This window comes from Culex quinquefasciatus, chromosome 2 (genome assembly GCF_015732765.1).
Source record: "Culex quinquefasciatus strain JHB chromosome 2, VPISU_Cqui_1.0_pri_paternal, whole genome shotgun sequence".
Classification (NCBI taxonomy): domain Eukaryota; kingdom Metazoa; phylum Arthropoda; class Insecta; order Diptera; family Culicidae; genus Culex; species Culex quinquefasciatus.
Window position 1 is genome coordinate 152360256 of NC_051862.1, and position 12767 is coordinate 152373022.

The 12767-nt window shown below is 36.2% G+C and overlaps 1 protein-coding gene across 5 annotated transcripts in view; it reads right to left on the bottom strand.

Annotated features, from left to right (window-relative positions):
- The window catches only part of LOC6050531 (cGMP-dependent 3',5'-cyclic phosphodiesterase), a 116977-nt gene that overhangs the window by 46017 nt on the left and 58193 nt on the right, over window positions 1-12767 (bottom strand). For all 5 annotated transcript variants that reach the window (XM_038255873.1, XM_038255870.1, XM_038255871.1 and 2 more), the window contains exons 5-6: window positions 11616-11920; window positions 5785-5894 (exon numbers count right to left, since the gene is read on the bottom strand). In XM_038255873.1, coding sequence (XP_038111801.1) covers window positions 5785-5894; window positions 11616-11920 — 415 coding nt within the window. The remainder of the gene's footprint in view (window positions 1-5784; window positions 5895-11615; window positions 11921-12767) is intronic.

The window sequence follows — 12767 nt, forward strand, 5'->3', positions numbered from 1 at the left end:
CACCAGTGCTCCATAATTCTGTTACTTCAAATTGTAATTTTTTAGCACTAGGTATTCAACCAAGTGAATTAATTCTTTTTGCACAAATTCGATTTTCATCTCATTTGATCATGGTAAACAAAAACGTAAAAAAATCTCAATTTTAATTTGGAGGTAAGGAGTTAACATTGTTTTGATGAAATAACATCAATCTATTAAAAAATTACCTAATTGTAATAATTTAATACTCATTAAGCAAGATCTATTCCCAGTTGCTTTAAAATTAATATTATCAGAAATAATTCTGATATCATAATTTCTGATAATCTGATTAATTACAAATAAACCAAACAATACATTTAATTGAACAAAATCATGTTGAGTTTGTTTATTTATTATTTTTTCAGAGCATTTTCAAAAAGTAGTTCCAAAAATTTAAGAAAATGTTTACTTCCGCTTAAATTTCGGGAATTCCCGGGAAATTTACAAATTTCCCGGGAAACGGGAAATATTTTTTTTTTCGGGAAATCCCGGGAATTCCCCGGAATTCCCGGGAATTTTTTTCCCGGGACGGGAAATTGGACGCTCTATTTTCTATGCAGGCATAGTTGATCATTTATCAATCTATCTGGATTTCGCCGAGCGTGTAGTTAACCGGAAACCTATGGAGAAGTATGAAGGCTCAATTTATCGGTCAAATAACACTTTGTTGAAACAAAAGGATCGTAGCAAACCGTGCCATCTGTTGAAGGTTCGACTGTGGGTAGTATGCTTAATATTTTCACGACATCTCATACCCTTAGTGTAGTGACGGTTGAACAAGAACGTCTGTGTGATATGTCCAACAAAATTCGTACTTATTAATTCTCTAACCCCTCTATAACCCAACCCCACATCTAGACGGCCACTAATCATATTATAAAATAATTTTGAATTTCAAAAAGAATTGAAAAGGAGAACTTTTAAACTTTTGTAATATCTTGGGTTTGATGGTTATATTTGTTTCGTAGTCATGACTTTTTTCATAAAATATTTTTTATTAGATCCTGATCGGAACTGGAACTTGGTTAGGACCGAATCGGCTTTTATAATAACAATTTTTTAAGACTAAAAGTAATTCCTTAAAGCTTAAAGCTAAAGTAATAATCTTGTGAAAATGTTAATGGGAAGAGCAAGAGAGTCGCTTACTTGGGATTTCATGTGACTTATCCAATGTTAAAAAAAAGGTATATTTCTGGGGTCAACTTTGACCGTTTTTTTACCAATATGAGAAATATTCCCATTCTCATCGCATTTCAAAAAACGGCTTATCAGTACTTTAACCTTAAATACAGCTTACATGAAGTGTATTCGACTATACCATAGATCAAATAAAAGTTTTTTATCAATCCATTTTTCTGAAAATTGTGTTTTGATAGCGAAAAACGGCAAAAAATCGAAAAAAATGGCTGGAAAATTCGGGAAAAAAAAAATTACAAAATATAATGATGTAGAAAAACAGGTCTAAAAATACAATGTAAAAAACCAAAAACAAGTTCAATGCATGTAAATACTAGAGCAATACCAGCTCAAATCAGATTTTTTTCTAGTAATTTTGTACTCGACCCCCTCCGATTTCAATGAGCCATTTTTGTGTATATGTAACCAATTGTACTCAAAAATGACATTTGAAAAAGGCGTAAGTTATTTAATATCTTGGTTTAAAAATTACTGTACTCGAAGCCGTTGCATCGTATCAAAAAGTGGTCAAACACAAAATGGTAGGAAATAGGACGGACATTCTGATAAAAATACACTGAAAGAAAAATACACGCCACTTTTATGAGATTTTTATTTTTTTATGTTTGAAAGTCAAATTTTAAGGTGATGTCACGATTTTTTTTCGTTTTATTTTTTTGTGAAAATAGCCTAAAATGTAACAAAAAGACTCAGGATGGTATGTCTCTCCTAAAAAATACAGTAATCATTCACTAAAACTGCTTTTTTGAAAACGTCAAAATTTTCAAAAACCGACAGTGGGAATCGATTTCCTAAACAATTTTACAGAAAAGTTTCCATATTGACATTTTCCTATGTCCAATCCTTGTGAAGATACAGCGGCTTTAAAAATAAAAATGTTGAAAAATAAAATTTTTGGCCATTTCTATATGACAGTCTTGACAATTGGCTCCATATACACAAAAATGGCTTATATAAGCCTAGGATAGCATGTCTAAAAAGTTTCATTGAAATCGGAGAGGGTCGGGTACAAAAGTACCAGAAGAATTCCTGATTTGAATAAAATTAAACAAGTGAAGTTAAATAAAAATAAATAAAATTAAACGAGTGAAGTTGTTTGCAGAAAAAATTGGACAATGCAGAATTAAGAGTTCATTAAAATATAATGTAACCAATTTACGGAAATAAAGGAATATTGTCATTAGGGTTCATGTTGGACCTTGGATATGGGCACTGGTTTTCTTTTAAAAAATATCTTTCAAAAACACAGAGAGTTGTATTTTTTAAAGTTATTGTATTTATCTTTTTTGTCAAAGCCACTAAAAAGGGGTGTAGAAGTTCCGGTTAAGGGGCTAGATACTGCCCGACTTTTATTTCATCCGGCCCAAACCAACTGTGATATATTTTTTGAGTAATGACTCAGATTTCAAGGTAGATTTTATGATTTTATTTTCACAAACGAAAAAAAACGTAAACCGGGGTTACATTAATAACTGGAGTGACATTGATTGATTGAAGTTGAATGAAAAAAACAAATTAAATACAAACAGAATGGTATGGTATTGAACTTTGTATTCTCTACAAAAAAGAAGTATACAAAGAAATGATTTTCAACTAAATTTGAAAAGATGTAAAGGTTAGTTAAGTATTATTATGATCCTATAGATTAATAGGATTATTTAAATACTCACAAAATTTCATGTTTTTCACAATGAAAACGTGTTCGATGAACTGTTTACGTTAGTTTCTAAGTTACAAGTTTTGTGTTATTAAAACAGAATTCAAAACATCTTCGGATTTATTGGCATTTTCAGTAGAACAAGGTTCGTAGTAAATATCAAATATTATTTATTCGTGCTGTAAAATTTGTTTTAATTGCAACAAAAATATATATTTCTTAGAGAAAAATCAATTTCTAATGAATTTTATCAATTATGTAGATTATCTTAGTTTATCGAGCCTAAATTGATTTTTAAAAACTTAAACCTTTAAAGTAACGTTACTAATGGTCAAATTTACGTAATCAATTCAATGTGTACACTTTTAAATTGAAATACTATCAATTTCACCCCGGTATACGGTACTCAGGCAGAATGAAGCAATTTAAGGTGATTTAAAATGGCAAAAAACTGGAAAATATTAGATAATATTCAGTTATCGAATTTATGCAATAATCGAATAAAGTAACAAAAACCGAAGCGTGTTCAAATACTTGAAAAATATTGACAAAATAAGAAAAAATATATATTTTTGTCATTTGATAATTTTGAATTATTTTTTCAAAGTACAATCACACGATACTTATTTTTTTCTGAGCTCTGTTAAACTTTTTTTTTAGGCTTTTTTGTTTGAGTCGATTCCATCGTTTATTTTTACATTACGCCATTACATGCCTTTGCAGTAATAAATCGTGCAAGCAACTATCCAACATTTCACAGTAGCGATTCGAACGACATGATTTATTTTCTCATTGTTGCACTGAGGCAGGAATAGCTGCCTGTTACAGTCAACTATGGGGTATATTTTTTTCCCTAAATTGGTAGATTACATTGCTCTTGCACTTTGTCTCCAGCTCAAAAAAGCACAACCCTCAATAGTTGCAAAAGTTGGCTTATGTTAGGTTTATAGCTTTTCCAAGTCAGTAAGACAACTCAGTCAACCAATGGGAACGACCAGTGATGAATCGGTGAACAAGTTGGAAAACTAATTACTCATGCGGGATTATTTTGAAAGCTCATGTCATGCCATGCGTTGCGGTACAAATAATGTAGGAAATGTAATAATATTCTCAGAATTCGTAACTTTGGAATCTTCTCATCAATATTACAGAAAGCTAACGATTCCTATCACCTGCCATACGATTTGTTCCTAATTCCTTTCCCATCATCGAAAAGCCAAAATCGCACTCTATTCAAATCAATAAACGACAAATTGACAGGCACGCGACCCATTCCTCATCGTTCCAACCTTCCGAGAGCTTTTTTTTCTGCTGCCGGCCGGAGAATTTTCCGAGGAGAGGATTCTTACACGGAATGCCGACCGGCAGCAGAGGTAAGCTCATTTTTCAGTCAATTAGGCACGTTTCGCTCGATCGGAAAAAGGAGTGCACCTTCTTCGCGTGGCGCAGACACCCACCCCGGCCGACCATTTCTTCGTCACATTCCGGTGTCGTTTGTTAATGACGCGCGTTTTCCCCTCTTTCGCGGGATGGGTTGCGTGGGGTAGGCAGTTGGAGTTGGTTAAATAACAAACGACCGGTTAAAGTTGTTTGCCAAGTACTTTGCGTCAAACTTGACTCAGCTTATGCCGGAGATAAGTTTGTACTTGTGCGACTGTCAAATTGCTGTCATTAATTTGTCAAATTGGAGAACATTATCTCATTCTTGATGGTTTCAGAAGAACACCAACTTTTCATCAGCAATCAGCTTGAAAGGTCATGTTTGGGAAGATGACAGATTTAACAGGTCGTCGTGTTCGTGTTATCTTGTCGCACGTGCATTTTGATCTAAATTGAGTTAATAATGAGATTTTGTGGAAATTTTATGCCTCACATTTTGACCTTCACAGATCCCAAAAACTTGATTTCAATCGTGAAAAATTCAACAAAAACCGTAAGAACGTCATATTAAATGCAGTTCGGGCTGTCTTGACACTCACTGCAGTAGCGACAACTGGTCAAAGGGATTTTTTGTCATTCGTGCATGCAATTAAATTATATTTTAGGGCCAATGCAAAAAACAGTTTGCCAAACCAATTTATTTCTTTTTGTTCACATTGCTGGCTCTAGTTGTAAATTCAAACTTTACTTCTAATTCGACAAGATCTGTGCAAACCAATTTCCGTGACAAATCTGAAGAAAAATCACTCTGAAATGTTTAGAAGTGGTAACTAGTTCAAACGTGTTAAATACGTTAATTTAGCACCATCGCAAGGTGTCAATTCTCAATAAATTAGACTAGTCACCGCAAAATTTCACAGCACGGAGAAATGCCCCGTCGCCACATGTGTGAACAGAACCGCTGGGTGGAAACACGCGCTATCATTTGCATACGTCGTAATATTGCGCCTTGTACCGGAAAGCAATAGTAACTTCACTGTTGAACTGCACCGGCGTCGACTGCCCGTTGAGTGGCGTCTTAATTAAATTCACTTTAATTAACACAGACCAGCCGGCCTGGTTGAGTGTGTCGACACCACCATGTAATGTCGGGTTTTGCGAGGCCTGTAATCATTTTCACTGTAGAGCAGACTGGTGAAAATTGAGTTAGTTTTTACAAATTACTCTTTAAAAAATCTGTTTTTTTTCTGTTATTTCTGTGTATACAGTGAAAATTTTAAACAAAATTCACCAAAATTTCCAAGCCTCCCCAAAATCCCCCTTTCAACAAGTCAAACGCACTGACACTTGGGCCACCTCCGCTTGATGGCGTCGACTGCGCCACGTGTTAATTGAAACCGAAAGTGATAATCGGTAATTTAATCGACCCATATGCATTGTTCGCACGTAGCAACGATTAATTCTGCTGTTTACTATGTTATCCAAATTGAAAACAAACCACCACGGTGACACGAATATAACGAACTTACCGATATTGCACAGCAACCGGCGGGCCACCTGCAGCAAGTTCTGACACTGATATCGGACCCGCTTTTCCTCGAACAGCTCGAAGGCGGTCAGCAAGTGGCCGAGAACGTATCTGTAAGAAAAAAAAACAAAAACACACAATAAAATCGTAAATGTCTGGCAGGGAAATTGATGCTATTATTATTTTTTGCTTGTTACTTAAATCTGAACCGAGTTGACCCATGTCACGAGGCTCATAAAACAAAGCCATAATTGCGACGGTTTTTTGAGATGTAATGTTTGGAATATTTTCCACTGCATTAACCTCACTCAGACAAGGTTGATGGTGACAGTTTGGTGTCCCCAAACGGACGAAAGCGATTACAGTTTGATACAATCGTAAAAATGTCCGACAAAGTGGAACAGTTGAGTAACACAAGTTTGTCAATTGATTTTCTTCTATAATGAAAGGTACTTGATCACCCCAAACATTTTTGCTGGATTCGTGGTTTTAAAAAAAGCTGGTTTGAACTTTTATGAAATTACAATGTACAGCACCGCAAAAACTTTTTTTTCTCGCAAAAATAAAATTTTCGTCAATACTTAGAAATTTCGGAAATTAATGATTGCAAAACAACTGGACAGTTGTATAATGCATTTTGAAACACTTTTTTTCATTCAAATGTTAATACCATGGTCTGTAATTTTTTTTTACCTCTTATTTTTTTTTTTGCAACGGCCTACCTGCTGATACTACATTTTTCCCTGCCTTAACTTGCAGGCCTGATGGGTACAAATATTTAAAAAAGTTTTTGTCACCCTCTCCAGGGGGCAAAAAATATGTTTTTAGGAAACTTCAAAATTTCAATGGAAATTTAGGTGCAATCAGCTTAAATTAATTTAAAATGCATTGCCCTGCGTTTAACTTTTTTTAGCATGTTTTGGTTAATTCAAAAATCTTTTGAATTATAGAAATTTGTGATGTACAGTACCACAAAAAGTTTCATTTCGCTACAATTTTTGTTTTCGTCAAATCATATATTTAAAAAAAAAAACAATGATTGCAAAACAACTGAACTGGCGTAAAATGCATTTTAAAACACGTTTTCCATTCAAATGTTGAGACAATGGCTTGTCAATTAAATTTGCATACTTTTTTTTATTTTTTTGGAACACACAACCCCTCCCTCTCCCCCCCCCCTCGACTTTGGCCAGAGCCGAGGGAAAAAACTTTAAAAATTTGCATCAGCCTAACCCAAAAATCAACATTTTTAAAAGTAGCCCATTATTTTCGTATGGTCATCAGAACCATTTTGCCATCATCAACTAAAAAAAACTTCAACTTTTGTCGAAAGCCATTTATAACCGTTTTTTAAACCTCAATTGTCAAAAGTGTAAGAGTTAATACCTTGTTTACATTTTAAAACCGGCTATAAAAAGCCCGTGCTATCAGTACGAAAAATTTCACAAAAGTTTATTTTTTAACATTGAAAATCACAAAAAAGTGATATCTCGGAAACGGAGTTAAAAATGAGAGCTAATTAGAGTCCGATCAACAATGTCAAAACATTAAAAGTGAAGGATTTTTTTCAACTATTCGAAAATATTTTTTTAGTAGGTGTGCTTTGCGTTCATGAAGTATTTTCAAATTAAGTAAACTGAAAGAAAAAATACACAAAATTGCTTTGTATGGTATGGAAAATACAAGGACAAAGTTTGATTCAAATATAAATAAAAAATTAACATTTTCTTGTCTATTATTATGTTTTGCAGAGGCTAACTACAAATCGAATTAAAAACCATCATGTTATATTGCCCATTTTTTTTTATTTTCGAATATTTTTATCTTTCCCGTGTTCAGGATGTCATTTTGAGCAACTTTTGTTCTACGAAAAACTTTACTTCTCTTGTTGTATCTATTTCTTGTTTCATTTTTAGTATTTTAATTTGCATTTATCTTGTTAAGTTTATGTTTGTTTTCGGTAGTATTTGGCCTATTCTACCACCTCCCATCATTACATTTTGCCTATCTATTTTTTCATGTTTTTACAGCAACTTTTTCAATTTTTTGCATGTTTTTCACATTTTCTGCTATAAAATGGTACCATTATCATTTAAATTGTAAATAAATGCGTAGAGGCATAGTCCGGGGCACTAGAAAAATTACTGCATACTTCTTTTTACTTAAAATATAAGCAACAAGCCTTACCCAACCCCCAACCAATGGCCAAAGTGTCAATTAGTTAGCGTATAAACCTTCCTTGGGCTTATACGAACCCAACGCAACAAAAAGTACCTCGATCCGACGTTCCGTGTTGAATTGATTCGCGTTCGAACAAAACCGTCGAAATTTGTTATATATATAGAAGATGTTAGAAAAAAAAACACAGCCAAAGTTGACCCCTAAAAAAATGACATTTTTAAAAACATTGGCGAAGTCACATTAAACAAGTAAAACTTCCAACCCATACATTTTCTAACATTTTAAAAGTCTTCTTTCCAATGCTTTTTAAAGATCAAAAACTAACTTAATCCACCTATGTGGTTGGAGCCTTCCTCACTCATTACCAACAATGGCTGATATGATGGGGTTGTACACAAATGTCATCTATTTTTTAGATCCGGAATAAAAAAAGTACATAAATATAACTTAAGAGGCCATATCTCGAGAACGGGTTGCCAGATCTTCAATGTGTTTGGACCCGTTGGAAAGGTCTTTTGATAACCTAACCAACGATGGGTCGAATGGTGGATCCGTACATAGTTTACATACATTTAAGTGAGATCCGGCTTTCAAAAATACACTAATATCACTTAAGAGGCCATATCTCGAGACAGGGTTGCCAGATGTTCAATGTTTTGGACTCGTTGGAAAGGTCTTTTGATAACCTAACCAACGATGGGTCGGATGGTGGATCCGGACATAGTTTACATACATTTAAGTGAGATTCGGCTTTCAAAAAGTACACCAATATCACTTAAGTGGCCATATCTCGAGACAGGGTTGCCAGATGTTCAATGTTTTGCACTCGTTGGAAAGGTCTCTTGATAACCTAACCAACGATGGGTCGGATGGTGGATCCGGACATATTTTACATACATTTAAGTGAGATCCGGCTTTCAAAAAGTACACCAATATCACTTAAGTGGCCATATCTCGAGACAGGGTTGCCAGATGTTCAATGTTTTGGACTCGTTGGAAAGGTCTTTTGATAACCTAACCAACGATGGGTCGGATGGTGGATCCGGACATAGTTTACATACATTTAAGTGAGATCCAGCTTTCAAAAAGTACACCAATATCACTTAAGTGGCCATATCTCGAGACAGGGTTGCCAGATGTTCAATGTTTTGGACTCGTTGGAAAGGTCTCTTGATTACCTAACCAACGATGGGTCGGATGGTGGATCCGGACATATTTTACATACATTTTAGTGAGATCCGGCTTTCAAAAAGTACACCAATATCACTTAAGTGGCCATATCTCGAGACAGGGTTGCCAGATGTTCAATGTTTTGGACTCGTTGGAAAGGTCTTTTGATAACCTAACCAACGATGGGTCGGATGGTGGATCCGGACATAGTTTACATACATTTAAGTGAGATCCGGCTCTCAAAAAGTACATCAATATCACTTAAGTGGCCATATCTCGAGACAGGGTTGCCAGATCTTCAATGTTTTGAACTCGTTGGAAAGTTCTTTTGATAACATATCCAACGATGGGTCGGATGGTGGATCCGGACATAGTTTACATACATTTAAGTGAGATCCGGCTTCCAAAAAGTACATCAATATCACTTAAGTGGCCATATCTCGAGACAGGGTTGCCAGATCTTCAATGTTTTGGACTCGTTGGAAAGGTCTTTTGATAACCTAACCAACGATGGGTCGGATGGTGGATCCGGACATAGTTTACATACATTTAAGTGAGATCCGGCTTTCAAAAAGTACATCAATATCACTTAAGTGGCCATATCTCGAGACAGGGTTGCCAGATCTTCAATGTTTTGGACTCGTTGGAAAGGTCTTTTGATAACCTAACCAACGATGGGTCGGATGGTGGATCCGGACATAGTTTACATTCATTTAAGTGAGATCCGGCTTCCAAAAAGTACATCAATATCACTTAAGTGGCCATATCTCGAGACAGAGTTGCCAGATCTTCAATGTTTTGGACTCGTTAGAAAGGTCTTTTGATAACCTAACCAATGATGGGTCAGATGGTGGATCCGGACATAGTTTACATACATTTAAGTGAGATCCGGCTTTCAAAAAGTACATCAATATCACTTAAGTGGCCATATCTTGAGACAGGGTTGCCAGATCTTCAATGTTTTGGACTCGTTGGAAAGGTCTTTTGATAACCTAACCAATGATGGGTCGTATGGTGGATCCGGACATAGTTTACATACATTTAAGTGAGATCCGGCTTTCAAAAAGTACATCAATATCACTTAAGTGGCCATATCTCGAGACAGGGTTGCCAGATGTTCAATGTTTTGGACTCGTTGGAAAGGTCTTTTGATAACCTAACCAACGATGGGTCGGATGGTGGATCCGGACATAGTTTACATACATTTAAGTGAGATCCGGCTTTCAAAAAGTACATCAATATAACTTAAGTGGCCATATCTCGAGACAGGGTTGCCAGATCTTCAATGTTTTGGACTCGTTGGAAAGGTCTTTTGAGAACCTAACCGACGATGGGTCGGATGGTGGCTCCGGACATAGTTTACATACATTTAAGTGAGATCCGGCTTTCAAAAAGTACATCAATATCACTTAAGTGGCCATATCTCGAGACAGGGTTGCCAGATCTTCAATGTTTTGGATTCGTTGGAAAGGTCTTTTGATAACCTACCCAACGATGGGTCGGATGGTGGACCCGGACATAGTTTACATTGTTTAAGCGAGATCCGGATATATGTGAAAACACATTTTTATACATAACTTTTGAACTACTTATCGAAACTTCAATCTGTATAAAACTCGATCTATGGGACCCTAAACCAAGTCGAATGCAACATGTTCGGGTCAAATCGGTTCAGCCAGTGCCGAGAAACATGAGCTAGTTTGTTGGTCACATACATACATACATACATACACACATACACACACACATACACACACACATACACACAGACATTTGTTCAGTTTTGGATTCTGAGTCGATATGTATACATGAAGGTGGGTCTACGACGTTTTTATACAAAGTTCATTTTTAGAGCAGGATTATAGCCTTACCTCAGTGAGGAAGGCAAAATTGGTTGAAAAATGGATTTTTGGCGATTTTTTAAATCGAAGCCCGTCTACAGGTGGGGTTGGGTTGTAAAGGGTTAACACCGTTGTTAAGACCATCTGAAAGAGACAGATAACCAAGAAACTGAAATGGGAAAATAGTCTTTTGTGTCGCGATTCGGTCCGACTGACAATATCCAATTTAGACATTAAAATCAATTTTCAATTTCCAATTTGTCTTCCTAATACAATAGAGCACATGTCTGCAATCATCATGAAGATTGAAACATCATCATAACAATCCTATAAGAGCAGTAAAACCGCATCCAATTTGTTCCAGTAAGTAGAAGACCCAGCCAAGTGCCATTCAAATCCACTTCCCTATGTGCTGTGCGTCCAATAAAACATTACTGCGCTCTGGAATAGTATAATGATGATCAGCTCAAGAAACTCTAAGCCTGTACGTACGTACGTACGTGTGCCTACCTTTAAATGATGTACGAAAAATAAATTGAGCAGCTTCTCGAATATGGCCTCGAGCCCATAACAAAAGTCAACGTTTCGTGTCGTAACATCGGTCCGAAGGACCGTCCCTCGAAACATGTGATGTGCTTACCTGAAGGTGTCCTCGATGTAGAATTGGTATCTTGATCGGGATTCATTGTCGCCGGCGATACACACGAACAAAGCAATTTGCTGCTGCTGTGGGTGGGAATGATTATTACAGTTGTTGTTGCTAGTGCCGTTGGTGTTGCACTGCGGCTGTTGTTGAGCATTGTTGGTGGTGCTGCCATCCAGTGACGCCAGCGTCGGCAGCGAGGTCAGGGAAGACGCAGACGTCGTGGAAATCTGCGTCTGAAGTTTACTGACTCGGGAGCTTTTAATATCGAAGATAAGAGTATTGTGCTTGTTGCCCACCACCTGGAATAATAGAAAATGGGAAAGAGAGAGAGAGTGAGTGAAAGGAAGGAAAACGGTGGTTAGAGTGGGTCACCATCAGGGGGATTGTGATTACAGCTTATGTTATTAAAGCTGGGCGAGGATAAAGCGTTTGCAAGGAGAAGATTAATATAACTTTTGCAGGAAAATAATCTAAGAGCACGAAAGTTTTCGATAAAACACTGCTAATCTCATTTTTATATCTAACGATGTACCCAAATCAGATTATCAAGAGGAGAATACTCTTGATTTGTTTGAGGGGATTCATATACAGCAATTCCCCACGAAAACAGCATGATTCGAAAAAAAAGTTCTCCGATCGAGCTCAATTTTTTTCTGGGGGATCCTTGGCCGAAATAATTAGACCCGTATTTTTTTGTTTGGCCATTAGGGTGACCTACGCCGTGTTAGGGTGGTTCGAAAAATGGCAATTTTCGTCGATTTTCGCAAAAACCACTTTTTTTAAAAAGTCATATCTCCGCGCCATTTCATCCGATTTTAGCTGTCCTAGACGCAAAAGAAAGGTGATTAGTTGGGCTATTTGGGAAAAATAGTAAGAAGTTTCAAAAATCTAGCTTAACATTTGAAAAGGTCGTATGAAAACATAAAATGCTGTTTTGAAGGTCTCAGGACCAAAGAGCCTATGTCTGAAAATATTTTTATCGGATTCCTCGGAAAATTTCACATAACATATCAAAAAATGGTGAAGTTATGTTTTCGATACTCTGAGATACAATTTTTTGAAAATAAAAACTGGATTTTTCGACGCGCCACGCGCAAAAATGGGGAATTGACGAAAACGGGAAAAAATCGACTTTTTTCACTAAAA